Below are 27,941 nucleotides of genomic sequence, written 5' to 3'. Positions count from 1 at the left end.
GTCAGTCCATTCCTCATGACTCTTTCAGCTGAGTATTTTTTTTCTTCTTTATTTTCTATTACTTTTATTTTTATTTTTTATTATTATCATTTTTTACTCCCCAATTTTGTGATATCCAATTGGTACTTAGTCTTGTCCCATCGCTGCAACTCCCGTACGGATTCGGGAGAGGCGAAGGTCGAGAGCCATGCGTCCCCTGAAACACAACCCCGCCAAGCCGCACTGCTTCTTGACACAATGCACGCTTAACCCGGAACCCAGCCGCACCAATCACTGTACACCTGGCGACCGTGTCAGCGTGCATGCACCCGGTCCGCCACAGGAGTCACTACAGGGCGATGGGATAAGGACATCCCGGCCGGCCAAACCCTCCCCTAACCTGGACGACGCTGGGCCAATTGTGCGTCGCCTCATTGGTCTCCCGGTCGCGGCCGGCTGCTACACAAACCGGTATCGAACCAGGATCTGTAGTAACGCAGCTTGCACTGCGATGCAGTGCCTTAGACCGCTGCGCCACTCGGGAGGCCTCAGCCGAGTGTCACCTGTCATATGACCTCTACAGGAACCAGAAATGAATGGGGATTACTGTCCTCTTGCTCTCTTTCTATTACTAGCTCCCTCTTTCCTCTTGCTCCCTTTTCTCTCCTCTTCTCCCCCCCTTTCTCCCCAATATGTTTTTTCCCAAATTCTACCCCCCGCCTCCCATTCCTTCCTGGCCCCCCCTAACACACACATGCACGAACGCAAACACACACGAACGCAAACACACACAAGCCTGCCTGCAGTAAGACCCTGGTTTAGTGCCTGGGGCTGGTTACAGAAGCAAGTTGCATAATTTATTGCATTATTCTTATGTGGAAGTGGGGTGTGTAGGCTGACAAGGTGTGGTGTGTGTGTCCTCCCTAGGTACCCTGGAGCCCCACCTGTCTGCCCTGCTCTGGTTGGGCATGTTTGCATCGTTGGCTATCGTGGTGGCCATGCCCCAGCCCCTCGGGGTACGCACCCTCATCATTGCGACCATCCTCCGCCTCATCTTCTCTGTGGGCCTGGAGCCCACCCTCTTCTTGCTTGGAGCCTTCAATGTACGTCTGCTTCGGGAAACGTGTGTGTGTTTGACTATATTGTAGTCCGACGCTAAATCTTAATTTCCGTGTTCTCCGATGTCAATCCAGATGACCTTGCTAGCCCTCAGTAGCCCCCCCTCTCTCCTCATGCCCCCTTCACACCACATTCATCCGCCCATGCCCTCCCCTGTACGTACCCACTACCCACACACCCTGTCCCCATGTAGACCTCCCTCACGCCCCAGCCCATACCCATTCCAGTGCCCATTCTGACTGTGGCGTAACCCCCTGGCGTGACTCCCTGGCTGGCCTGACTCCCTGGCTGGCCTGGCACAGCCTGAGTGTGTAGGCGGTTGGCTGTGAAATGCGTCACTAGACCCTGGAGGCTGACACCACCCCTGCAGCTGCCCAAAATTCCCTGGAACTGCCCCTTATACACGGACCGCTGCCCATTCCCCCTGTGTCCTCAACTGGCCCCTTCTGCATTTCTCTCCTCCCTCTGTCTCCCCTCCCTCCCTGTGGCTGGGGGATAGATAGTGATCCCACACCCATCTTCTCAACGCCAGAACTACTACAACTCCTACTATACTACTAAGAACAATCCAATGCTAATCCATTAAATGCCTGTCCTGTAGGATCACATTTGTGTCTTATGGTCATCATGGAATGTCATGTAGTGCATGTCCTATGAAAATATTCACATTTTATGCATAGAAAGAAATAACATATTATAAGCCTTGTTATAAGTTATAAAGCATTATGGCTGGATATTTTAAGTTAAATGTTACGTCACATTCCATTAATGGTCAGGTCTCCCTCGTGAAAGAGGTAATCTGACCTCAATGGAACTTCCTGGTTAAATAAAGGTTAGATAAAATAATAATGATAATAAATATGAATCTCTCCTGTCCCTGCAGGTGTGTAATAAGATCATCTTCTTGATGAGTTTTGTGGGGAACAGAGGGACGTTCACGCGGGGCTACAAGGCCATGATCCTGGACGTTGAGTTCCTTTACCATCTTATGTACCTCATCATCTGTAGCCTGGGGGTCTTTGTCCATGTCTTCTTCTACAGCCTACTGGTATATTTACATATATATTCTGTATTTTAATATATATGGCTGCTGGTGAGCACACAGTCACACTTAATAGGAAGCTGTCTAGAAGCATTAGCTAATGTTGGTAGAAACCTCAATGGCCAAACTCTCTGGTTCAAAAGCCTTTGGTTCTGGCTCCGAGCACAGTCTCAGGACACATTTAAGGCACACAGACACACACACAGACACACACAAAGACAGACACACACACAGAGTATTTAAGGACAGGGGCTTTTAACAAACAGGAACTGGCTCAGGTTGTGTTATGTTATTGTTGTTGGTTAGTTCAGGTGTGGATTGATGCTGGATTGATGCTTGCTGGTGAATTATGATGTGTCAGGTGTACTGCATGTGGCTGAGTCTGTGGATGTAACTAATTAGGTAACTAATTACAACGCCCAGGGGCTGCCAATGCAAATGCAGAGCAGCAGAAGATTTCCATGTGAATGACAGGATACTGCTGTTATGTCAAATCTTAGGTGTCATAGAGAAAAGGACTGGGAATCTGTTTAGGAAAATAGAACAGCTATGAAAGGAGACACATAAAAAGAGGACATTAATTATCCAAATGATTCTATTTTTGTACAAATGTATCAAACCCCCCCCCCCCCCCCCCCCCCCCCACACACACACACACACCTATTTCCAAACTAGACACAAAATACCTTTATAATGGTCAGAAAAAAGTCTTAACAGATTTATTTATTTTTTACTATAATTTATATATTTTTTCCATTCTATTTCTACATTAGGTCTAGCTATAACTCCGTGTTGTGTCTCCTTCGTGCAGCTCTTTGACCTGGTGTACAGGGAGGAGACACTACTGAACGTCATAAAGAGTGTGACCCGTAACGGTCGCTCCATCGTACTGACAGCAGTGCTGGCTCTCATCCTGGTCTACCTGTTCTCCATCGTGGGGTACATCTTCTTCAAGGATGACTTCATCCTGGAGGTGGACCGCATTCCCAACACCACTCTGGGTGAGGAGGAGACCATAGAAATAGTTACTTTCTGCTTTACTGCTATGGGGCCACTCAATATGGCATAATTGATCAGAATGGGGGGCGCCCGTTCTATTTCTTTTAAATCTATGGAGACCAGGGATGTTTATTAGGCTGGTCCCAGATCTGTTTTTGCCGTCTTGCCAACTCCTCAACTCCAACGGAGTTGGTAAAACAGCACTGGGACCAGGCTAGATGTTAATGATCTGTCGAGAGGAAATTCTTTCCACGGCTTACTGAGTTACACAGTCACACAATAACCAACGTCCCTCACATCCCGGAAATCCATAACATATACAGTGAGGGAAAAAAGTATTTGATCCCCTGCTGATTTTATAAGTTTGCCCACTGACAAAGAAATGATCAGTCTATAATTTTAATGGTAGGTTTATTTGAACAGTGAGAGACAGAATAACAAAAACAAAATCCAGAAAAACGCATGTCAAAAGTTTTATAAATTGATTTGCATTTTAATGAGGGAAATAAGTATTTGACCCCCTCTCAATCAGAAAGATTTCTGGTTCCCAGGTGTCTTTTATACAGGTAACGAGCTGAGATTAGTAGCACACTCTTAAAGGGAGTGCTCCTAATCTCAGTTTGTTACCTGTATAAAAGACACCTGTCCACAGAAGCAATCAATCAATCAGATTCCAAACTCCCCACCATGGCCAAGACCAAAGAGCTCTCCAAGGATGTCAGGGACAAGATTGTAGACCTACACAAGGCTGGAATGGGCTACAAGACCATCGCCAAGCAGCTTGGTGAGAAGGTGACAACAGTTGGTGCGATTATTCGCAAATGGAAGAAACACAAAATAACTGTCAATCTCCCTTGGCCTGGGGCTCCATGCAAGATCTCACCTCTTGGAGTTGCAATGATCATGAGAACGTTGAGGAATCAGCCCAGAACTACACGGGAGGATCTTGTCAATGATCGTGAAGGACTGAAATCCTGCAGCGCCCGCAAGGTCCCCCTGCTCAAGAAAGCACATATACAGGGCCGTCTGAAGTTTGCCAATGAACATCTGAATGATTCAGAGGAGAACTGGGTGAAGTGTTGTGGTCGAGCTCTTTGGCATCAACTCAACTCGCCGTGTTTGGAGGAGGAGGAATGCTGCCTATGACCCCAAGAACACCATCCCCACCGTCCAACATGGAGGTGGAAACATTATGCTTTGGTGGTGTTTTTCTGCTAAGGGGACCGGACAACTTCACCGCATCAAAGGGACGATGGACCGGGCCATGTACCGTCAAATCTTGGGTGAGAACCTCCTTCCCTCAGCCAGGGCATTGAAAATGGGTCGTGGATGGGTATTCCAGCATGACAATGACCCAAAACACACGGCCAAGGCAACAAAGGAGTGGCTCAAGAAGAAGCACATTAAGGTCCTGGAGTGGCCTAGCCAGTCTCCAGACCTTAATCCCATAGAAAATCTGTGGAGGGAGCTGAAGGTTTGAGTTGCCAAACGTCAGCCTCGAAACCTTAATGACTTGGAGAAGATCTGCAAAGAGGAGTGGGACAAAATCCCTCCTGAGATGTGTGCAAACATGGTGGCCAACTACAAGAAACGTCTGACCTCTGTGATTGCCAACAAGGGTTTTGCCACCAAGTACCAAAAAAAATAAAAATAAAATAATACTAAGTCATGTTTTGCAGAGGGGTCAAATACTTATTTCCCTAATTAAAATGCAAATCAATTTATAACATTTTTGACGTGTTTTTCTGGATTATTTTGTTGTTATTCTGTCTCTCACTGTTCAAATAAACCTACCATTAGAATTATAGACTGATCATGTCTTTGTCAGTGGGCAAACGTACAAAATCAGCAGGGGATCAAATACTTTTTTCCCTCACTGTAGTACAGGGACAGGGAACACTATAGAATAGTGTTATGTGGAGGTGTTGTTCTTCCAGTTGTCATTAGCACGTTGCTAACTAATCTGATGTCCCTTGTAGAGAATGGGGCCAGTATGCCCAATAAGCTGGTGTCTGATGGGATGTGTCGGTCTGAGAGTGGAGAGAACAACTGCACCACAGAGCTTCAAGTGGATGGTACAGTACAATACAATACAATACTCCAGCAAACTATACAATAATAATAGCCTATGGCCTACTGCAAAGGTTTCTGTCAACCAAAATCATTTCTCAAAGGCCTTTATCAGATTATTGGCATTTGATCATCGTCAAGGCGCTTTGTGTGTGTGTGACAAACTAAACCAATGACTGGCTCTGATGCAGTTGTGGCAGACTCCTGTGTTGTCGTGGAGGCTTCTGTCACCCATGATAAAACATAATATCCTGCATCGAGGACAACTCTCCTCGGTATCAGGCTAAGGCAGCTACAGCTTGCCTGATGCTCACCTTGAATTGAAATCCGCTGTTCTATCGATCGCTACATACATTCAGTCTGAAACTATCATCCTAGAAGTCGTTTGTGTGACTTCAAAATGAAAGGCGTTGTACAAAACAAATTAATTAGCGATTGGATCGTCTCTAACAAATTGAACCTGTCAGAGTATGAAAATTGATAGCGTCATCATGTAGGCCGAATCTGGCCCTACCCATCGATTTCTGGGACCAATCAGAACGGTCAGAATGTGTTCGCATTCTAGAAATCATCGGGGAGGGGTGCAAATCCAGACTCATCGTGGAGAAGAAACGTCAGTTGGCCGGAGCGAAGTGGATGGGTAACCAGGCAAAGCTACGGCAGCACTGGACTGGCCTGAAGGCTGCAGGGGAAACGTGCTGCTCTGGACTGTGCTGATCATTCTGTCTCCCATTCCATGTGTCAGAATGCTTCCATTGGCGAGGACATTCTCACCTTTATTGTTAAGGTGAGGCTGCAGGTTCTACCAACAAAATATAATCTAGCACTCTGGTACCTGCCCGGCAAACCATGACCTGTTTTGAATGTTACACACTGAGTCAAATGTAATGGAGACTGTTGCACATGTACATACAGCCTCGTTGACCTGAGCCAGTGAGGTGGGACAGCACGCATCCTTGAACATTCTTGTGTAAAATGAAGTTAGTTTGATGTTGTGTTTTTCTGTGTACCAAATACTCCAAATATTGTCGTTATGGGGGGAGGCCAGAGGAAGGTGCTCATTTTGGAAGTGGGTTTCTCTTGGTTGTTAGATGAAGCAGGCTTTGCTGACAAGTTTCTTAAATACCAGCCCCTCCTATCACATTTTGGATAGCCTTGGATATATGTGCTAGGTGGTGGCACTGATATTTGGCAGTCTTGTCCACGTACATAGGCTTAGGGTACGTGGCCTTCAGATTGGAAGATGGCGCCGGAGGGGATGGCTGCCGTTTTATGGACTCTTAACCAACCGTGCTATTTTATGTGTTTTTTTGCATTGTTTGTAACTTATTTTGTACATAATGTTGCTGCTACCGTCTCTTATGACCGAAAAGAGCTTATGGACATCAGAACAGCGATTACTCACCTTGAACTGGATGAATAATTTTTATTTAATGAATCGGACGAGAGGGATTTGATTCAGACACCCGACAGGGCCCTCATCCCCGTCATTCGCAGTAGAAAGAAAAGGAGATATCGCGGAAGGAGATCGGGGTGCTTGGTAAGGAGCCAGCGACGAGTGGCTAATCTACCTTTGCCATCGATACTATTGGCCAACTTACAATCGCTTGATAATAAAGTGGACGAACTACAGGCACAAATATCCTACCAACGGGACATTAAAAACTGTAATATCTTATGTTTCACAGCGTCGTGGCTGAACGAAGACATGAATAACATACAGCTGGCGGGTTATACACTGTATCGGCAGGATAGAACAGCAGCCTCTGGTAAGACAAGGGGTGGCGGTCTATGTATATTTGTAAACAACAGCTGGTGCACGATATCTAAGGAAGTCTCAAGGTTTTGCTCGCCTGAGGTAGAGTATCTCATGATAAGCTGTAGACCACACTATCTACCAAGAGAGTTTTCATCTATATTCTTCGTAGCTGTCTATTTACCACCACAAACTGATGCTGGCACTAAGACCGCACTCAATGAACTGTATACGGCCATAAACAAACAGGAAAACGCTCATCAAGAGACGGCGCTCCTAGTGGCCGGGGACTTTAATGCAGGGAAACTTAAATCTGTTTTACCTCATTTCTACCAGCATGTTAAATGTGCAACCAGAGGGAAAACAACTATAGACCACCTTTACTCCACAGCAGAGACGCGTACAAAGCTCTCCCTCGCCCTCCATTTGGCAAATCTGACCAGAATTCTATCCACTGATTCCTGCTTACAAGCAAAAACTAAAGCAGGAAGCACCAGTGACTCGGTCAATAAAAAAGTGGTCAGATGAAGCAGATGCTAAGCTACAGGACTCTTTTGCTAGCACAGACTGGAATATGTTCCGAGATTCTGCCGATGGCATTAAGGAGTACACCACATCAGTCACTGGCTTCATCAATAAGTGCATCTATGATGTCGTCCCCACAGTGACTGTACGTAGATACCCCAACCAGAAGCCATGGATTACAGGCAACATCCGCACTGAGCTAAAGGGTAGAGCTGCCGCTTTCAAGGAGCGGGACTCTAACCCGGAAGCTTATAAGAAATCCTGCTATGCCCGCCGACGAACCATCAAACAGGCAAAGCGTCAATACAGGACTAAGATCGAATCGTACTACACCGGCTCCGACGCTCGTCGGATTTGGCAGGGCTTGCAAACTATTACAGACTACAAAGGGAAGCACAGCTGCGAGCTGCCCAGTGACACGAGCCTACCAGACAAGCTAAATTACTTCTATGCTCGCTTCGAGGCAAGTAACACTGAAACATGCATGAGAGCATCAGCTGTTCCGGATGACTATGTGATCACGCTCTCTGTAGTCGATGTGAGTAAGACCTTTAAAAGGGTCAACATTCACAAGACCGGATTACCAGGACGTGTACTCCGAGCATGCGCTGACCAACTGGCAAGTGTCTTCACTGACATTTTCAACATGAGTCTGTAATACCAACATGTTTCAAGCAGACCCCATAGTCCCTGTGCCCAAGAACACTAAGGTAACCTGCCTAAATGACTACCGACCCGTAGCACTCACATCTGTAGCCATGAAGTGCTTTGAAAGGCTGGTCATGGCTCACATCAACAGCATTATCCCAGAAACCCTAGACCCACTCCAATTTGCATACCGCCCCAACAGATCCACAGATGATGCAATCTCTATTGCGCTCCACACTGCCCTTTCACACCTGGACAAAAGGAACACCTATGTGAGAATGCTATTCATTGACTACAGCTCAGCGTTCAACACCATAGTGCCCTCAGAGCTCATCACTGAGCTAAGGACCCTGTGACTAAACACCTCCATCTGCAACTGGATCCTGTACTTCCTGACGGGCAGCCCCCAGGTGGTAAGGGTAGGTAACAACACATCCGCCACTCTGATCCTCAACACGGGGGCCCCTCAGGGGTATATGCTCAGTCCCCTCCTGTACTCCCTGATCACTCATGACTGCAATGGCCAGGCACGACTCCAACACCATCGTTAAGTTTGCCAATGACACAACAGTGGTAGGCCTGATCACGGACAACGATGAGACAGCCTATAGAGAGGAGGTCAGAGATCTGGCCATGTGGTGCCAGGACAACAACCTCTCCCTCAACGTGATCAAAACAAAGGAGATGATTGTGGACTACAGGAAAAAGAAGAGGACAGAGCACGCCCCCATTCTTATTGACGGGGCTGCAGTGGAGCAGGTTGAGAGCTTCAAGTTCCTTGGTGTCCACATCACCAACAAACTAACATGGTCCAAGGACACCAAGACAGCCGTGAAGAGGTCACGACAAAGCCTATTCCCCCTCAGGAGACTGAAAAGATCTGGCATGGGTCCTCATATCCTCAAAGTTCTACAGCTGCACCATCGAGAGCATCCTGACTGGTTGCATCACTGCCTGGTATGGCAACTGCTCGGCCTCCGACCGCAAGGCACTACAGAGGGTAGTGTGTATGGCCCAGTACATCACTGGGGCCAAGCTTCCTGCCATCCAGGACCTCTATACCAGTCGGTGTCAGAGGAAGGCCCTAAAAATTTTGAAAGACTCCAGCCACCCTAGTCACAGACTGTTCTCTCTGGTACCGCGGTACCGGAGCGCCAAGTCTAGGTCCAAGAGGCTTCTAAACAGCTTCTACCCCAAGCCATAAGACTCCTGAACATCTAATCAAATGGCTACCCAGACTATTTGCCTCCCCCCCCCCCCCCCCCCTCTTTTACGCTGCTGTTACTCTCTGTTTATTATCTATGCATAGTCACTTTAATAACTCTAACTACATGTGCATATTACCTAAATTACCTCGACTAACCGGTGCCCATTCACATTGACTCTGTAATGGTACCCCCTGTACAGTGAGGGAAAAAAGTATTTGATCCCCTGCTGATTTTGTACGTTTGCCCACTGACAAAGACATGATCAGTCTATAATTTTAATGGTAGGTTTATTTGAACAGTGAGAGACAGAATAACAACAAAAAAATCCTGAAAAAAGCATGTCAAAAATGTTATAAATTGATTTGCATTTTAATGAGGGAAATAAGTATTTGACCCCTCTGCAAAACATGACTTAGTACTTGGTGGCAAAACCCTTGTTGGCAATCACAGAGGTCAGACGTTTCTTGTAGTTGGCCACCAGGTTTGCACACATCTCAGGAGGGATTTTGTTCCACTCCTCTTTGCAGATCTTCTCCAAGTCATTAAGGTTTCGAGGCTGACGTTTGGCAACTCGAACCTTCAGCTCCCTCCACAGATTTTCTATGGGATTAAGGTCTGGAGACTGGCTAGGCCACTCCAGGACCTTAATGTGCTTCTTCTTGAGCCACTCCTTTGTTGCCTTGGCCGTGTGTTTTGGGTCATTGTCATGCTGGAATACCCATCCACGACCCATTTTCAATGCCCTGGCTGAGGGAAGGAGGTTCTCACCCAAGATTTGACGGTACATGGCCCCGTCCATCGTCCCTTTGATGCGGTGAAGTTGTCCGGTCCCCTTAGCAGGATTTCAGTCCTTCACGGCGTAGTGTGTTACCAATTGTTTTCTTGGTGACTATGGTCCCAGCTGCCTTGAGATCATTGACAAGATCCTCCCGTGTAGTTCTGGACTGATTCCTCACTGTTCTCATGATCATTGCAACTCCAAGAGGTGAGATCTTGCATGGAGCCCCAGGCCGAGGGAGATTGACAGTTATTTTGTGTTTCTTCCATTTGCGAATAATCGCACCAACTGTTGTCACCTTCTCACCAAGCTGCTTGGCGATGGTCTTGTAGCCCATTCCAGCCTTGTGTAGGTCTACAATCTTGTCCCTGACATCCTTGGAGAGCTCTTTGGTCTTGGCCATGGTGGAGAGTTTGGAATCTTATTGATTGATTGCTTCTGTGGACAGGTGTCTTTTATACAGGTAACAAACTGAGATTAGGAGCACTCCCTTTAAGAGTGTGCTACTAATCTCAGCTCGTTACCTGTATAAAAGACACCTGGGAGCCAGAAATCTTTCTGATTGAGAGGGGGTCAAATACTTATTTCCCTCATTAAAATGCAAATCAATTTCTAACATTTTTGACATGCGTTTTTCTGGATTTTGTTGTTGTTATGCTGTCTCTCACTGTTCAAATAAACCTACCATTAAAATTATAGACTGATCATTTCTTTGTCAGTGGGCAAACGTACAAAATCAGTAGGGGATCAAATACTTTTTTCCCTCACTGTATATAGCCTCGCTGTTGTTATTTTTACTGCTGCTCTTTAATTATTTGTTACTTTTATTTAGTATTATTTTATATTGTATTTTTTGGTGATTATTTTTTTGGTGTTCTTTCTTAAAACTGCATTGTTGGTTAAGGGCTTGTAAGTAAGCGTTTCATTGTAAGGTCTACACTTGTTGTATTCGGCGCATGTGACAAATACAATTTGATTTGAGATTGCAGGCCTGTCTAAGACTAAAGCAAAGCAACTGGTGAGTTACTGCTCTGTTTCAGCCTTTATGGGCAGCCTAGCTGTGTGGAGAAGGTGCTTTTTGTATCCTTAAGTGTCCTTGTATCCAATACCTTTGAAATGTTTGAATCCTTTATGTAATGTGATTTGTGGATTCAAATAAAGTATTTAAATGTTTGGGTGTGCTTAACCCTCCTACCTGTCCCTCTCCCTCAGACTTGTTAGAAGACATGGAGGATGGCAAGGAGCGTACATGTGACTCTCTGCTCATGTGTATCGTCACTGTGCTAAGCCACGGCCTGAGGAGTGGAGGGGGGGTTGGAGACGTCCTGAGAAAGCCCTCCAAAGAGGTAAACACACAGACCAGATCCCCACCCAGCCACACTGGAGAGAACAGAGCCCCTATTCATAAAGTGTCTCAGAGAAAGAGTGCTGATCTAGCAACAGTTTTGCCTTTTAAATCATTATGAATAAGAGGGAGGACCTGATCCTAGACCAACACTCCTACTTTGAGATGTTTTCTGAATACAGACCCAGTCAGGCCCAGTTAAACTATAGAGTTCAGTATCATCTGTAGGGTTGAGCTGATGTTTATAGCAATAAAAAATTTCCTCAGAACCCCTTCCAGCTGTTTGGCCTCCTCCCTGTGTGGGAATTGATAAGGTCTGGAAATACGCTATATATATACAAAATAATGTGGACACTCCTTCCAATTAGTGGATTCGTCTATTTCAGCCACACCCGTTGCTGACAGGTGGATAAAATCGAGCACACAGCCATGCAATCTCCATAGAGAAACATTGGCAATAGAATGGCCTTACTGAAGAGCTCAGTGACTTTCAACGTGGAACCGTCATAGGATGCCACCTTTCCAACAAGTCAGTAACATTTCTGCCCTGATAGAGCTGCCCCGTTCAACTGTAAGTGCTGTTATTGTGAAGTGGAAACGTATAGGAGCAACAACTGCTCAGCCGCTAAGTGGTAGACCACACAAGCTCACAGAACGGGACCGCTGAGTGCTGATGCGCGTAAAAATCGTCTGTCCTCTGTTGCAACACTCACTACCGAGTTCCAAACTGCCTCTGGAAACAACGTCAGCACAATATCTGTTCATCGGGAGCTTCATGGAATGGGTTTCTATGGCCGAGCAGCCGCACACAAGACTAAGATCACCATGCGCAATACCAAGCGTTGGCTGGAGTGGCATAAAGCTCGCCGCCATTGGACTCTGGAGCAGTGGAAATGTGCTCTCTGGAGTGATGAATCACGCTTCACCATCTGGCAGTCCGACGGACAAATCTGGGTTTAGCGGATGCCAGGAGAACGCTACCTGCCCGAATGCAAAGTGCCAACTAAAGTTTGGTGGAGGAGGAATAACGGTCTGGGGCTGTTTTTCATGGTTCGGGCTAGGCCCCTTAGTTCCGGTGAAGGGAAATCTTAACGCTACAGCATACAATGACATTCTAGACGATTCTGTGCTTCCAACTATGGGGCAACAGTTTGGGGAAGGCCCTTTCTTGTTTCAGCATGACAATGCCCCCGTGCACAAAGTGAGGTCCATACAGAAATGGTTTGTCGAGATCGGTGTGGAAGAACTTGACTGGCCTCAACCCAATCGAACACCTTTGAGATTAATTGGAACGCCGACTGCGAACCAGGTCTAATCGCCCAACATCAGTGCCCGACCTTACTAATGCGCTTGTGGCTGAATGGAAGCAAGTCCCCGCAGCAATGTTCCAACATCTAGTGGAAAGCCTTCCCAGAAGAGTGGAGGCTGTTATGGCAGCAAAAGGGTGACCAACTCCATATTAATGCCCATGATTTTGAAATTAGATGTTCGACGAGCAGGTGTCCACATACTTTTGGTCATGTAGTGTAGGTTTTCACTAAACTACCAGTCAGACCACAGATGATGACATAGAGCATCATGGAGAAATGTCTACTCCTGTCATAAACCGGTACACTCATTGGGCGCCTCCCTAGAAGGTAATTTGACCTGTAGCCTACATTTGATATGAATTACAGTTTTGTTTTTACTTTAAAAAATAAAATAAAACTTTAACCAGAGACTGTAAAACCAGTGTAATGTGTGCTCTCCGTCTGGTCTTGGTCAGTACCCGTGCTGCAGCATTCTGTATGTTTTGCAGTTGACCAATGGCTTTCTTGGGTAGACCAGACAGGAGAGCATTACAGTAGTCAAGCCTGCTTGTAATATAAGCATGGATGAGTCTCTCTGTATCAGCCTGAGAGCGAAACGGCTGCACCTTGGCAATGTTCCTAAGGTGGTAAAAGCTATTTTGGTCACATTCCTAATATGTGATTCAAAATTTAGTTCAGAATCTAAAACAACACCTAGGTTTTTTTACCTGGTGTTTTATATTTATTGCCCGTGAAATAAAATGTGCAGCTTGATTCTCTCTCTGCTTTGGCTCCAACAATAAGTACCTCGGTCTTGTCTTGATTTAGCTGGAGGAAGTTGTGAGCCATCCAAGTATTTAAATCACTAATACATTCTAATAATTTATCCGTGGAGCTAAAATCCTCTGGTGAAATGCTGCGTAGCAGTGAAAATCAATGCTGTACATTCTGATAACGCTTTCAAGGGGTAACATACTTTATATAAACTGAACAGTACCGGACCCAAAATCGAACGTTTGTGGAATGCCACATGTGATATGTATTTTCTCTGAGTTATATTCACCAAGGGTGACCGGTTAAATAGGTCCTAAACTAATTTAGAACTGGACCGGAGAGGCCTTCTCCAGTCTGTCCAGAAGGACATCATGGCCAACAGTGTCGAATGCAGCACTTAAATCTAAGAGTACAAGGACAGAGAGCAAAATGTTTATGGTGTAAAATGCTTGTTACAGTTAAAAAGAGGTGCTGGATGAGAGAAGAGCCTGTATACGGTGCCCAACATTTCAGCCTGTTTGCGTAACTGTTTCTTGAGGTCGTAACTGTGTGGCATCTGGCCTCTTGCACCAGTGTTCTTATGTTTCACATCAACACACGATTCATGGCCGGTCAGGCTAAGCCCCTGCTCATAACCAATGGCCCCCATTCTGCCTTTATGTAAAAACCAGGGCAGTGTTCAATATGGTCACCAAATGGAAGAAACAGACTGAAACAGGGAGGGACTACCTGGACCTGCCCAATAAGAGATGGTCATTTCCACCTTTCATTGCAGAATGTTTAAAAACATTTCAGTTGTGTACCCAAATAAACACAACCCACACTTATCTCTCTGACCCAGGTCACTTCATCATATGTCAGCCCAATATGATACAGGGCCGGGCCCCACCTTCACTGTCTAACATTTGGCTTTACTCTGACCTTATTGTCATTGTGTTATATGTTCTGCGTGTTATTTCTTTGTTTTACATATGTTGTATGTTATTGTTTTAAATGTTATATGTGTTTAATCCACAGGTGGGAAACTCCATCCTGAAGGGTCACAGTGTGTCCAGTCCAGTACTTACACACCTAAATCAACTAATACTGCTTTACATTGATTTAAATGGACCTTGATTATTTTATTGGTTAAATAAGTTTATAGGTTGAGCTGTTAGTGGTGGGCTGGACCAAAAACCTGTTGCTCATCCCTGGTTTAGTCTGTAGACCGCACTGTGTCACTTTCTACTCAAAGTACCAACAATAATGGCTATAGTGTGATACAGTACTGTATATGTTGTGATCTGGAGTTTATAATGCTATATAATGTGTTGTAAATTATAACCACTCCTCTCCCTCCAATCCCCCCTTTCTCTCTTTGTAGGAGCCTCTGTTTGCGGCCAGGGTGATCTACGACCTGCTCTTCTTCTTCATGGTCATCATCATTGTCCTCAACCTTATCTTCGGAGTCATCATCGACACCTTTGCTGACCTGAGGAGTGAGAAACAGAAGAAGGAAGAGGTCCTGAAGACCACCTGCTTCATATGCGGTGAGAAGACATAGCTGCCCTGTCTCTAGCCTGAAAATAACATAACTACTAGTCACTTTAATGGGGTAGCCATGTAGTCTGAATAGTTTCAGTTTTCAGTTGCTTAGTAGAACACTGGCATATCAATGTAGGTTTGTTCTATTTTACAAGATAATCTCATGGTTTAGTCTGGATGGGGGTCACCTCATGAGTAAGTCCTGAGTATGACAGGAGTATGTAGGTAGTGCACACATGAGTAAGCACTAGTCCTTAGCTTGACCTTCCTCTATGAATGTTAGTTTACTGCCGTCCTTCCCTCTTTCTTCCCTATACAGTATCTCTCTTTCCTCCCTTTTTCTCTAGAACAGAGTCATGGAGGCTTCCTGCCTGCCCAGCACTCCTTTCTTCTCTCTCAGCCAGTCAGGTAGTGGGGCACAGTGTGCAGCAGATGGAATTAGTCCAGGGCCTGTACTCACATAGTAGGATCTAGGATCAGTTTTCCCTTTTAAATCATATTGAATAGGAGGTGGGGTGGGGGGGGGGTCCTAGATTAGCACTCCAACCATTAGACTTTTTGTGAACATGGGCCCTGGTCTGTTGCCGGGCTGAGCTGTATGTGTGTGGAGGTGGTCTATGACTCACACACATTAGATAAGGCCTGATTCGGGGGGGGGGGGGGGTGGCGGTGGCACGGCATGGCACCATCGTCATGGTTTCCGGGGGGAACTGAGGCAGAGGAGATGGGAGCGAGATTAGAGGGATTGTCTCCCATCACAGAGAGAGAGATGGTTCCTAAAGCCATTGACTCGGTCCTCCTCTAAGCCCCTCCTCAGTAAAAGTATTGCCTTTTGTGCCTCTTCCAGTGCCTTCGGAAAGTATTCAGACCCCTTGACTTTTTCCACATTTTGTTACGTTACAGCCTTATTCTAAAATGGATTAAATTGTTGTTTTTCCTCATCAATCTACACACAATACCCCATAATGACAAAGCAAAAACAGGTTTTTAGAATATCACATTTACATAAGTATTCAGACCCTTTACTCATTACTTTGTTGAAGCACCTTTAGCAGCGAATACAGCCTTGAGTCTTCTTGGGTTTGACGCCACAAGCTTGGCACACCTGTATTTGGGGAGTTTCTCCCATTCTTCTATGCAGATCATCTCATGCTCTGTCAGGTTGGATGGGGAGCATTGCTGCACAGCTATTTTCAGGTCTCTCCAGAGATGTTCAATCGGGTTCAAATTCGGGCTCTGGCTGGGCCACTCAAGGACATTGAGACTTGTCCCGAAGCCTCTCCTGCGTTGTCTTGGCTGTGTGCTTAGGGTCTTTGTCCTGTTGGAAGGTGAACCTTCTTCCCAGTCTGAGGTCCTGAGCACTCTGGAGCAGGTTTTCATCAAGGATCTCTCTGTATCTGCTCCGTTCATCTTTCCCTTGACCCTGACTAGTCTCCCAGTCCCTGCTGCTGGAAAACATCCCCACAGCATGATGCTGCCACCTCCATGCTTCACCGTAGGGATAGTATTGGACAGGTGATGAGCGGTGCCTGGTTTCCTCCAGACGTGGCACTTGTCATTCAGGCCAAAGAGTGCACTCTTGGTTTCATCAGACCTGATAATCTTGTTTCTCATGGTCTGAGTCCTTTAGGTGCCTTTTGGCAAACTCCAACGGGCTGTCGTGCCTTTTACTGAGGAGTGGCTTCCGTCTGGCCAATCTACCATAAAGGCCTGATTGGTGGAGTGCTGCAGAGAACCTTCTGGAAGGTTCAGCCAGCTCTAGGAAGAGTCTTGGTGGTTCCAAACGTCTTCCATTTAAGATTGATGGAGGCCAGTGTGTTCTTGGGGACCTTCAATGCTGCAGAAATGTTTTGGTACCCTTCCCCAGATCTGTGCTTCGACACAATCCTGTCTCGTAGCTCTACGGACAATTCCTTCGACCTCATGGCTTGGTTTTTGCTCTGACATGCACTGTCAACTGTGGGACCTTATATAGACAGGTGTGTGCCTTTCCAAATCATGTCCAATCAATTGAATTTACCACAGGTGTACTCCAATCCAGTTGTAAAAACATCTCAAGGATGATAAATGGAAACAGGATGCACATGAGCTCAATATTAAGTCTCATAGCAAAGGGTCTGAATACTTATGTAAATAAGGTATTTCTGTTTTTTATCTGTAATACATTTGCAACAATTTCTAAAAATTGTCATTATGGAGTATTGTGTGTAGATTGATGAGGGAAACATTTAATTTAATCAATTTTAGAATAAGGCTGTAACGTAACAAAATGTGGGAAAAATTAAGGCATCTGAATATTTTCCGAATGCACAGTATTCGGAAAATATATAATAGCATTCCCATTCATTACTTTAATGACAATACAGGTACCATAGTAGCTCCTCCGTCTGAGGATTTTGGCCTAGATCAGGGGTGTCGGTTTATCCCCCCCCCAAAAAAAGAAAAATCTAATCAAATTGTATATGTCACATGCGCCGAATAGGTGTAGACTTTACCGTAAAATGCTTACTTACGAACCCTTTCCCATCAATTCAGAGTTGAAAGGTAAGAAAAGAAAGAAAGAAAGGAAATAGTAATACAATAAAATAACAATAACAAGTCTATTTACAGTACTGTACAAGGAGTACCGGTACCGAGTCAATGTGCAGGGATACGAGGTAATTGAAGTAATTATGTACATGTAGGTAGGGGTAAAAGTGACTAGGCAATCAGGATATATAATAAACAGAGTAGTAGCAGCATATGTGAAGTGTGAAAGTGTGTCTATGAATGTGGCGTCTGTGTGTGTGTTGGAGTGTTAGTATGTGTGAGTGTGTGGGTAGAGTTCAGTGAGTGTGCATAGAACCAGTGCAAGAATGTCAGTCAAAAAAAGGGGGTCAATGCAAATAGTCCAGGTAGCCATTTGATTAACTCTTAAGCAGTCTTATGCCTTGAGGGTAAAAGCTGTTCAGGAGCCTTTTGTCCCAGACTTGGCGCTTCGGTACCACTTGCCGTGTGGCGGCAGAGAGAATACAGTATGTAAAGACAAGATTAACTCAAGAATTTGTAAGTCGCTCTGGATAAGAGTGTCTGCTAAATGATGTAAATGTAATAGTCTGATGGTTGACAATATTAGCCTATCACTTATAAATGATATACAGTGGGGGAAAAAAGTATTTAGTCGCCACCAATTGTGCAAGTTCTCCCACTTAAAAAGATGAGAGAGGCCTGTAATTTTCATCATAGGTACACGTCAACTATGACAGACAAATTGAGATTTTTTTTCTCCAGAAAATGACATTGTAGGATTTTTAATGAATTTATTTGCAAATTATGGTGGAAAATAAGTATTTGGTCACCTACAAACAAGCAAGATTTCTGGCTCTCACAGACCTGTAACTTCTTCTTTAAGAGGCTCCTCTGTCCTCCAGTCGTTACCTGTATTAATGGCACCTGTTTGAACTTGTTATCAGTATAAAAGACACCTGTCCACAACCTCAAACAGTCACACTCCAAACTCCACTATGGCCAAGATCAAAGAGCTGTCAAAGGACACCAGAAACAAAATTGTAGACCTGCACCAGGCTGGGAAGACTGAATCTGCAATAGGTAAGCAGCTTGGTTTGAAGAAATCAACTGTGGGAGCAATTATTAGGAAATGGAAGACATACAAGACCACTGATAATCTCCCTCGATCTGGGGCTCCACGCAAGATCTCACCCCGTGGGGTCAAAATGATCACAAGAACGGTGAGCAAAAATCCCAGAACCACACGGGGGGACCTAGTGAATGACCTGCAGAGAGCTGGGACCAAAGTAACAAAGCCTACCATCAGTAACACACTACGCCGCCAGGGACTCAAATCCTGCAGTGCCAGACGTGTCCCCCTGCTTAAGCCAGTACATGTCCAGGCCCGTCTGAAGTTTGCTAGAGTGCATTTGGATGATCCAGAAGAGGATTGGGAGAATGTCATATGGTCCGATGAAACCAAAATATAACTTTTTGGTAAAAACTCAACTCGTCGTGTTTGGAGGACAAAGAATGCTGAGTTGCATCCAAAGAACACCATACCTACTGTGAAGCATGGGGGTGGAAACATCATGCTTTGGGGCTGTTTTTCTGCAAAGGGACCAGGACGACTGATCTGTGTAAAGGAAAGAATGAATGGGGCCATGTATCGTGAGATTTTGAGTGAAAACCTCCTTCCATCAGCAAGGGCATTGAAGATGAAACGTGGCTGGGTCTTTCAGCATGACAATGATCCCAAACACACCGCCCGGGCAACGAAGGAGTGGCTTCGTAAGAAGCATTTCAAGGTCCTGGAGTGGCCTAGCCAGTCTCCAGACCTGAACCCAATAGAAAATCTTTGGAGGGAGCTGAAAGTCCGTATTGCCCAGCGACAGCCCCGAAACCTGAAGGATCTGGAGAAGGTCTGTATGGAGGAGTGGGACAAAATCCCTGCTGCAGTGTGTGCAAACCTGGTCAAGACCTACAGGAAACGTATGATCTCTGTAATTGCAAAATAAGGTTTCTGTACCAAATATTAAGTTCTGATGTATCAAATACTTATGTAATGCAATAAAATGCAAATGAATTACTTAAAAATCATACAATGTGATTTTCTGGATTTTTGTTTTAGATTCCGTCTCTCACAGTTGAAGTGTACCTATGATAAAAATTACAGACCTCTACATGCTTTGTAAGTAGGAAAACCTGCAAAATCGGCAGTGTATCAAATACTTGTTCTCCCCACTGTAGGTGTGTCTTGACCAGTAGCTGTGCGTTGACTCACCCTACTTGTAGAGAAACGCCAATGCCATCCTCCTCTCTTTCATGTCAAGTACACGCTTTTATTTTTTGTTGTCCTAGGCTACCTGGCTAAAATGTTTGCTCGCTAACCTAACTTCCTTTCATGGGCAACGTTAGCTAGTTAACATTAGCCTTCTACATGTTGAACTTCCATCCTCTCAGACCAGGGGCACAATGTATGAATTTATGGTTGGATCAGAATCGCCATTATAATCATTGCACAGTACGGAGAATTAAGTAAAACCACAAGTCCAAATCCCTATCTCCATCCATGGCTAGTTTTGGAAAGGACCAATTTTAGCTAGCTAGCCACCGGAGGACAACAACACAACGAGATGCACAACGAGTTTCTGTCAATGACATATGCTCTCGATGCGATGTGATCGGAGTGGAGCAGAATCCAAACTGGCTTCCCTTGACATTTTTTTTTTATGTGCCAGGACCATTCACAGTTGAGCTCACTCTGTTTAGCTCAACGCTGATTGGCTATTATTTTATATAGTTTTTATCAAGGGAAGCTAGATGCTCGCTGGCTTCCCTTGCATTCAATGCTAGGGGCGGCAACAATGTCATACTCTTTTGGACCATACAGCATCAGATAGATGGCCTACACAAACAGAGACAGAGGGGCGCTGTTTCGCTCGGATGCATTCTCTGGTGAGATACATTCAGCCTCCTGCAAATTGAAGGAAAATTATGAAACACAGAGAGACAAAAGATAAATTATTGAATGTTTTTTTTTTTCTTGGTAAAGTTTTTGGGGATGCCTGGCTTCCCTTGGCATCAATGAATACACGCCACTGGTCTTGACTGTGATAAGGGCTTGGGAAATAATAGCATCTTGTCTGTTAAATTAACAAAGGGCTATGCCACTGCACAGACATAGGCTTCTACAAGCAAGCGCCACTGCTGAGGTTACTGCCTTTTTGAAGATTGTGTTCCACGATATAATATAACCAGTTGACATTACGGTTTCAATAAATTAGTCTTAAATGGAACTTGTTTTTTTATTGACTGAATATATATATATATGGGCCGATTCGTTATCTGTAATGGTTATGATAAATTAGGACTTGTTGCGCACTGTTGGCATATAGAAACATGCACTTTATCTTTGTGTTCAATTTTTTTTTTTTTTTTTTTTATCCGAGTACTTGGGAAAAAATCATGCGAGGACTAGAACAGTAAAAAAAAATCTAAAATGTCCATTCCTACAGGGAAATATACAAAACATTTGACACCCCTTGCCTAGATAGATCAAATCCAAAATGACCACACTTTCTGCACATTCCCCAAATTCACATGGCAATTTTCATATTTTGGAGATTACGGAAATTTGGCCAGTCTATCCAGGAAGACTAATGTTGTTTAGTCATTAGATTGAAAGATGGACTTTGTTCACAGGAATTGTCAAATGCTTCTGCCAGATGCTCATTAAACACCACGCCATATCACAGGGTCAGAAGTGGCTTACCCTCCGTGAATTGATTTACGCTCTCTATTGTAACCCCGAACTCCTAGTTGAACCTAGATCCCTTAACAATACCCCTAGTATTCACTATGACCCCTGTCCTAATTACCAGCAATCCTAACCGTGTGTGTGTGTGTGCGCGCGTTTTGATTTCCTCACAGGTCTGGAGAGAGACAAGTTTGACAACAAGACGGTGACGTTTGAGGAGCACATCAAGGAGGAGCACAACATGTGGCACTACCTGTTCTTCATAGTGCTGGTCAAGGTGAAGGACTCCACAGAGTACACCGGCCCTGAGAGCTACGTCGCTGAGATGATCAAGGTGACGCACACACACCAAGCCTGAGCTGGCTCTGGCCTTGTGTTACAGTTAAATGGGTAACATTTCCCCATGTCAGACCACAATGTCTAATAGGTAATGTGATACAGCAAATGCCCAGGCCGTCCCCAGTACCCACTGAAATGAGTGCATAGGGTACACTACATGATTGCATAGGGTACACTACATCCTGTCCTGGGGGTAGACTGAGGTTTGTAGGGTGCATATAGGGCCATAGAGTTGCTGTTTGTTTGTTATGGTAAATCCCTTAACTAGCTGCTGACCTTTGCTGCCTGTATGTACGTTGTGTGTAGTGAGTCAGAGGGGAGAATGTGACACGCACACACACACACCTCAACATAGCTATTTGCCCTTCCGCCCTCAACTGACAGAGATAGCACGTACACACTGAATGTCACTGACCAACTGAATGACAAACGAACTGGATGAGACATACACCCTGTGATCTCACTGGATGAGACACACAGAAAGGCAGAGGGACAAGACAGAACATGAACTGTTGTCAAACCTTAAACCAGATTAAGCTGTGATACGAGGCACAATGATAGCACTTGAAAAGGGAATAGGTTTCATTTTTGTATTCCACTATGATAGACCTGAGATGCCAGTAGAGGCATCTCTTAAAGAGTCTTAGTTTTTGCTGTTCGGCCTTGTTATTTTGGTAGCAATCATGTCATCATACTGGTCTGTGCAGTTTGGTGTCCTAGTAACACAAATACAAGGGAGGACGCTAACAACCCCCAGCCTTATTCTTATGTTTCAATGCCTTTTTCTTATGTTCCATGCAAATAAACAGACTTTGGAGCATAAATCACTCGCAGTGTTCAGAGTTTCTTTGCTGATTATGTTTTTCTTTGATATCCTCAAAGCCATTGGATGTCTGTATGTTTCTGTCTGATCTTCCTTTATTTACCCAGGCAAGTCAATTAAGATACATTTATTTTATCTTATTTACAGGAGCACAATCTGGACTGGTTCCCGCGGATGCGTGCGATGTCGCTGGTGAGCAGTGACGCGGAAGGCGAGCAGAACGAGATCAGAAACCTGCAGGAGAAGCTGGAGTCGGCCATGAGGCTGGTGTGCAATCTGTCTGGACAGCTCATGGAGCTCAAGGAGCAGGTGAGTCTCATCTGCACAGACATATACAGACAGATGTCTGTCAAATCACACCTTGGCTCCCAACAGCTAATTGGCAAGGCACTCATGTAGTTCTGAGATGATTGGATTGGTGAAAAGCAATACGGGATAAATTCCACCTAGCCTATTAGAAGGCAAGATGGAGCGATTTACTCTTGCTTACTGAGCTCGAGGCAAGAAGGCACCAAGAGCCTGCCGGTGCTGAAACTGAAGTGATTGATGGATTGTAGTTCATCACCGCCAACACTCGGTCTGGAATGTAATTACATGCTAGCATGGCTAGTGGCTAATGTTAGCCAGCTCGAGTTAGCATACGAACTCGGTAAGTTCTCCATACAACATTGACAATAGTGCATTGCGGGTAGTCCCAAAGATATATATTTTCTAAACTAAATGTAAAAAAAAAAAAGAAACACTAATAAACATATTTTGTTGGAGGTATAGGTAACCAGACTGTGACTAAAACTAAGTTACTAAGACTTTGACCACACTGTGTTGTTACTTAGGAGAGTAAAAACTCCTATTTCCTACACTTTAAACTGATCCAATCCTTTTTTATTATTAAGTGCCTATGAGTAGGAGCTAGGGGCCATTTTGAATTGAGCAGAAGGTATGTGAGATTCTCTCACTGCTCTGGGCTGTTGAGTGGTTGTGGAGAAAGGTTTGTGGGGTTGGGGTTGGCTGTGATGGGTGGGGTGGGGTGGGCCCAGGGTGGGTTCACAGAGTTGTTGAGAAATATACGGAAGCTGGATTGTGTGTGGAGGAAGGGGCTGGCAGTTCATGCGTTCACAGGGTTAACAATAGTCTATGTCAAAGCTCGCCACAGGAAACTTGGGTCTCAGTGTTTTTATCAGTAGGTGTGCACTGTGTAGTCTGCATGTTTGTGCGCTTCTCCATGTGTTTGTTATTGGGTGTGTACTACGTGTTTATTTGAGGTTGAGATCAACACTACCCCCCCCCCCCCCCCCCCCCCCCTCGGCAGATGACAGAGCAGAGGAAACAAAAGCAGAGGATTGGACTCCTGGGCCACCCCCCTCACATGAACGTCAATCCCCAGCAGCCAGCCTGAGGGGGACCGTGGGGTGGGTACCTCTTCCTCCTCCTCCCAGGACCCTAACCCAGGACCACTCACATGGAGAGGCTGACCTTACAGTGCGTTCTTCAGACAGTCAATGTAGTGTACAGGAGTATGCCAAAGTGTGTATGTTCAGTAGTAGTGTGCCTAACTCATGGCCTTTAGAGAGTGAGTATGTCCAGTATGAAGGGATTTATGTGTGAATGTGTGTAGAATGCCTTAATGAACACTTAGTGTTTATGAAACTAGGGGCTTATGCATGTAGTGTACATGAGTGTGTCTGACTATTTACTGTGCACATGAGTTTGAGTGGGTGGATGGGGAATGTATGGTGTGCACAAAGTGCCCCTGGACTTGAGAAGAAGGAACCAGTCATGTAAGTTTAGGTTGTAAAAAGTACTGAAGTGAAAATGCCTTAGGTTGTCTTACTACCTTTAATGCCTTGTCCATCTTCCTTACCACTTTGAATGGGTGACAAAGGTTCTACTCCCCCATTGGTCTCGATGTATTTGGCGAACTTGAAGTCTCAGCCAATTGCAACACAGGACTCTTGAGAGACATGGGACACTCGTGTTGGACGCTTTCCTCTTGTTTTGTATTTGTAACCTGGCAAACAGTATTTCATATCTTATTTTTGTACGAGGTGCAATATGAATACTTTACGAAATGCAACCACAAAGATGTTTAATCTGTACATAATGTCTGAGGGAGATGGTATGAGTTTTTTTAGATGGGTTTGTTATTTTATTTTATTTATATACAGTGCCTTCAGAAAGTATTCATACCCCTTGACTTATTCCACATTTTGTTGTGTTACAGCCTGAATTCTAAATGGATTGTTTTTCTTACCCATCTACACACAATATCCCATTATGACAAAGTGAAAACATGATTTTAGACATTTTAGCAAATGTATTGAAAATGAAATACAGAAATATGTCATTTACATAAGTATTCACAGCCCTGAGTCAATACTTTGTTGAAGCACCTTTGGCAGCAATTACAGCTATAAGTATTTCTGGGTAAGTCTCTTAAGAGCTATCCACACCCGGATTGTGCAACGTTTGCCAGTTATTCTTCTAAAAAAAATTCAAGATCTATCAAATTGGTTGTTGATAATTGCAAGACAACCATTTTCAGGTCTTGCCATAGATTTTTAAGTACATTTAAGTCAAAACAGTAACTCGGCCAATCAGGGACATTCACTGTCTTCTTAGTAAGCAACTCCAGTGTAGATTTGTCTGGTGGAAAGCAGACTGAACCAGGTTTTCCTTTAGGATTTTACCTGTGCTTAGCTCCATTCCATTTATTTTTTATCCTGAAAAACTCCACAATCATTAACGATTACAAGCATACCCATAACATCATGCAGCCACCACTATGCTTGAAAATATGGAGAGTGGTACTCAGTAATGTGTTGTATTGGATTTGCACCCAACATAACTTTGTATTCAGGACAAAAAGTGAATTGCTTTGCCAATTTTTTTGCAGTATTACTTTAGTGCCTTGTTGCAAACAGGATGCATGTTTTTGAATATTTGTATTCTGTACAGGCTTCCTTTTCACTGTGTCAATTGGGTTATTATTGCGGAGTAACTACAATTTGTTGATCCGTCCTCAGTTTTCTCCTATCACAGCCATTAAACTCTTTAACTGTTTTAAAGTCACCATTGGCCTCATGGTGAAATCCCTGAGTGGTTTCCTTCCTCTCTGGCAACTGAGTTAGGAAGGATGTCTGTATATTTGTAGTGACTGGCTGTATTGATAGACCATCCAAAGTGTAATTAATAACTTCACCATGCTTAAATGGATATTCAATGTCTACTTTTTATTTGTACCCATCTACCAGTAGGTGCCCTTCTTTGCGAGGCATTGGAAAAACTCCCTGCTTTGTGGTTGAATCTGTGTTTGAAATTCACAGCTCGACTGAGGGACCTTACAGATAATTATATGTGTGGGGTACAGAGATGAGGAAGTCATTCAAAAATCATGTTAAACACTATTATTGCACACAGTGAGTCCATGCAACTTATTATGTGACTTGTTAAGCACATTTTTACTCCTGAAGTTATTTAGGCTTGCCATAACAAAGGGGTTGGTAACTTATTGACTCAAGACATTTCAGCTTTTCATTTTTTATAAATTTGCAAAACTTTCGAAAAACATAATTCTACTTTAACATTATGGGGTATTGTGTGTAGGCCAGTGACCAAAAATCTAAATGTAATCCATTTTCAATTCCAGCTGTAACACCACAAAATGGGGGAAAAGTTGAGGTGTCTGAACACTTTCTGAAGGCGCTGTATTTCAATGGCGGAATAGAATTGTGACCACCTTTAAGACTTCTTTCAAGATTTTTAGACCAATGATGTCCCACAAATGAGACAATATATACAGTATTTTTGTCAAAAGAAAACTCAACCCAAAAGTCCATATGCACAGCATGGGTATCATGCTAAAGCCAGCAGTGTTGGGTTTCAAACACATATGGGTTTGTGTGCATATAAACCATACTATATATGGCCGCGACCGGGAGACTCATGGGCGGCGCACAATTGGCCCAGCGTCGTCCAGGGTAGGGGAGGGAATGGCCGGCAGGGATGTAGCTCAGTTGATAGAGCATGGCGTTTGCAATGCCAGGGTTGTGGGTTCGATTCCCACGGGGGGCCGGTATTAAAAAAATATGTATTCACTAACTGTAAGTCGCTCTGGATAAGAGCGTCTGCTAAATGACTAAAATGTAAATGTAAAATGTTATTTTCTTATATTCAGATTTGAAGGTATCTGATCATTACAGGAAGCTTTTAGGATGAGGACCTGAGGTTATCTGTTTGAGGTCGTATATTTGTGATGTCATATCCTCTGGTTCCTGTAGCATATTTGCCTGTTTGGACTGCGTATGTCCCCTGTAGATGGTTCTTGTGAGCACTGATATGTATGTGAGCACTATGAGGGAGGGTGTAGAAGGAGAAAAGCCAACAAGGAGTCACACTGAAGAAGTCACCACATTGGTATTGCTTTGGTATTGCTTATGTCATACATTGGGAACACACTAAACACCTAAGTGAAATAAAATAAATCCTTGTTTTGATATGTTGGCACTGAATTACATTCTGACAATCTTATATTTTCATCAATTTCTGGTATCTAATCTCTCAGCACTGATTATTATGTTATTATTGCTTGTAGCACATGAATGAATGTTTCTTAAGTTTACTTGTCACTTTGTTTTGTGAAGGGCCTTCCGTGAAGAGAGGTGTCCTGGTTTGATTGCAGTGTTTATGTAAAGAAATCCACAGAGTACTAATATAAAAGATTTGGAGTGCTGTTTGACCAAAGTCTCATTTAAACCTTTGATACTACTATATAAAACATGCTGTCTGAAATGTACATTCCATTCTTCAAGTCTATTTAATAAAGATATGTGGGAAAAATCACCCTCTGACTGTATGGGATGTAACATCACAGAGAGAATAATTGTGATGTGTTATACACAGAATCAGTATATCAGAATCAAATGATTGGTGTCCCCCAAGGATCAATATGGTCCATTAGTCTTTTTACTTTATAAGTCAGGAGTTTTTCCTGAACACTTGATCTGACAAGGGAAAACTCTGGGCCTATAACTAGGTCCCAGAGTTTGCCTTGGTCAGATGACATGGATGGAAAAACCCCTCTAACATAAGCATTTTAGATTACATACTATAGCACATACATCAGCTTTTAATAGATGAAGATGCATTGGGATGAAGCTTGTATAGGAGGTGATTCCTCCCCACTAATTAGAAGTGAATGAGGCGTCACCAATGGCCACGGGCCAGAATGATGTGTGCTGTTAAATGTGTATCATGTGATGCACTTGACTGGTTTTCCACTTATGACTAGAGTAGAGCCATTCATGCAGGGTGCTGCCCACTGCAGCTGGAGCTGAATGAATCGTCTGACACACAGGAAGCAGGGGAATGCCACCAGACAGTGTGAAATCTCCTCTCGAGGCTCTCCAACAGTCCCACTCTAACACAAATAAAAAAGCTATATAAAAAAAGCTATAAATGAATACAGATGAGGGAAGAA

At 44.2% G+C, this 27,941-nt stretch overlaps 1 protein-coding gene across 1 annotated transcript in view; it reads left to right on the top strand.

The window, feature by feature from the left end:
• LOC311134346 (inositol 1,4,5-trisphosphate-gated calcium channel ITPR1-like) overlaps positions 1 to 27,304 on the top strand; it is a 144,099-nt gene extending 116,795 nt beyond the window's left edge. The window contains exons 52-60 of the mRNA XM_084167995.1: positions 907 to 1,082; positions 1,982 to 2,146; positions 2,952 to 3,141; positions 5,119 to 5,214; positions 11,337 to 11,470; positions 14,896 to 15,061; positions 21,477 to 21,637; positions 22,613 to 22,774; positions 23,775 to 27,304. Of these exons, the coding sequence (XP_084024121.1) occupies positions 907 to 1,082; positions 1,982 to 2,146; positions 2,952 to 3,141; positions 5,119 to 5,214; positions 11,337 to 11,470; positions 14,896 to 15,061; positions 21,477 to 21,637; positions 22,613 to 22,774; positions 23,775 to 23,861 (1,337 nt within the window). The 3' untranslated portion in view covers positions 23,862 to 27,304. The remainder of the gene's footprint in view (positions 1 to 906; positions 1,083 to 1,981; positions 2,147 to 2,951; positions 3,142 to 5,118; positions 5,215 to 11,336; positions 11,471 to 14,895; positions 15,062 to 21,476; positions 21,638 to 22,612; positions 22,775 to 23,774) is intronic.
• Positions 27,305 to 27,941: the final 637 nt, after the last annotated feature.

The sequence above is a fragment of the Coregonus lavaretus genome, assembly GCF_964263955.1.
Source record: "Coregonus lavaretus genome assembly, chromosome: 8".
Taxonomy (NCBI): domain Eukaryota; kingdom Metazoa; phylum Chordata; class Actinopteri; order Salmoniformes; family Salmonidae; genus Coregonus; species Coregonus lavaretus.
This window is presented reverse-complemented; position numbering and strand designations above follow the sequence as displayed.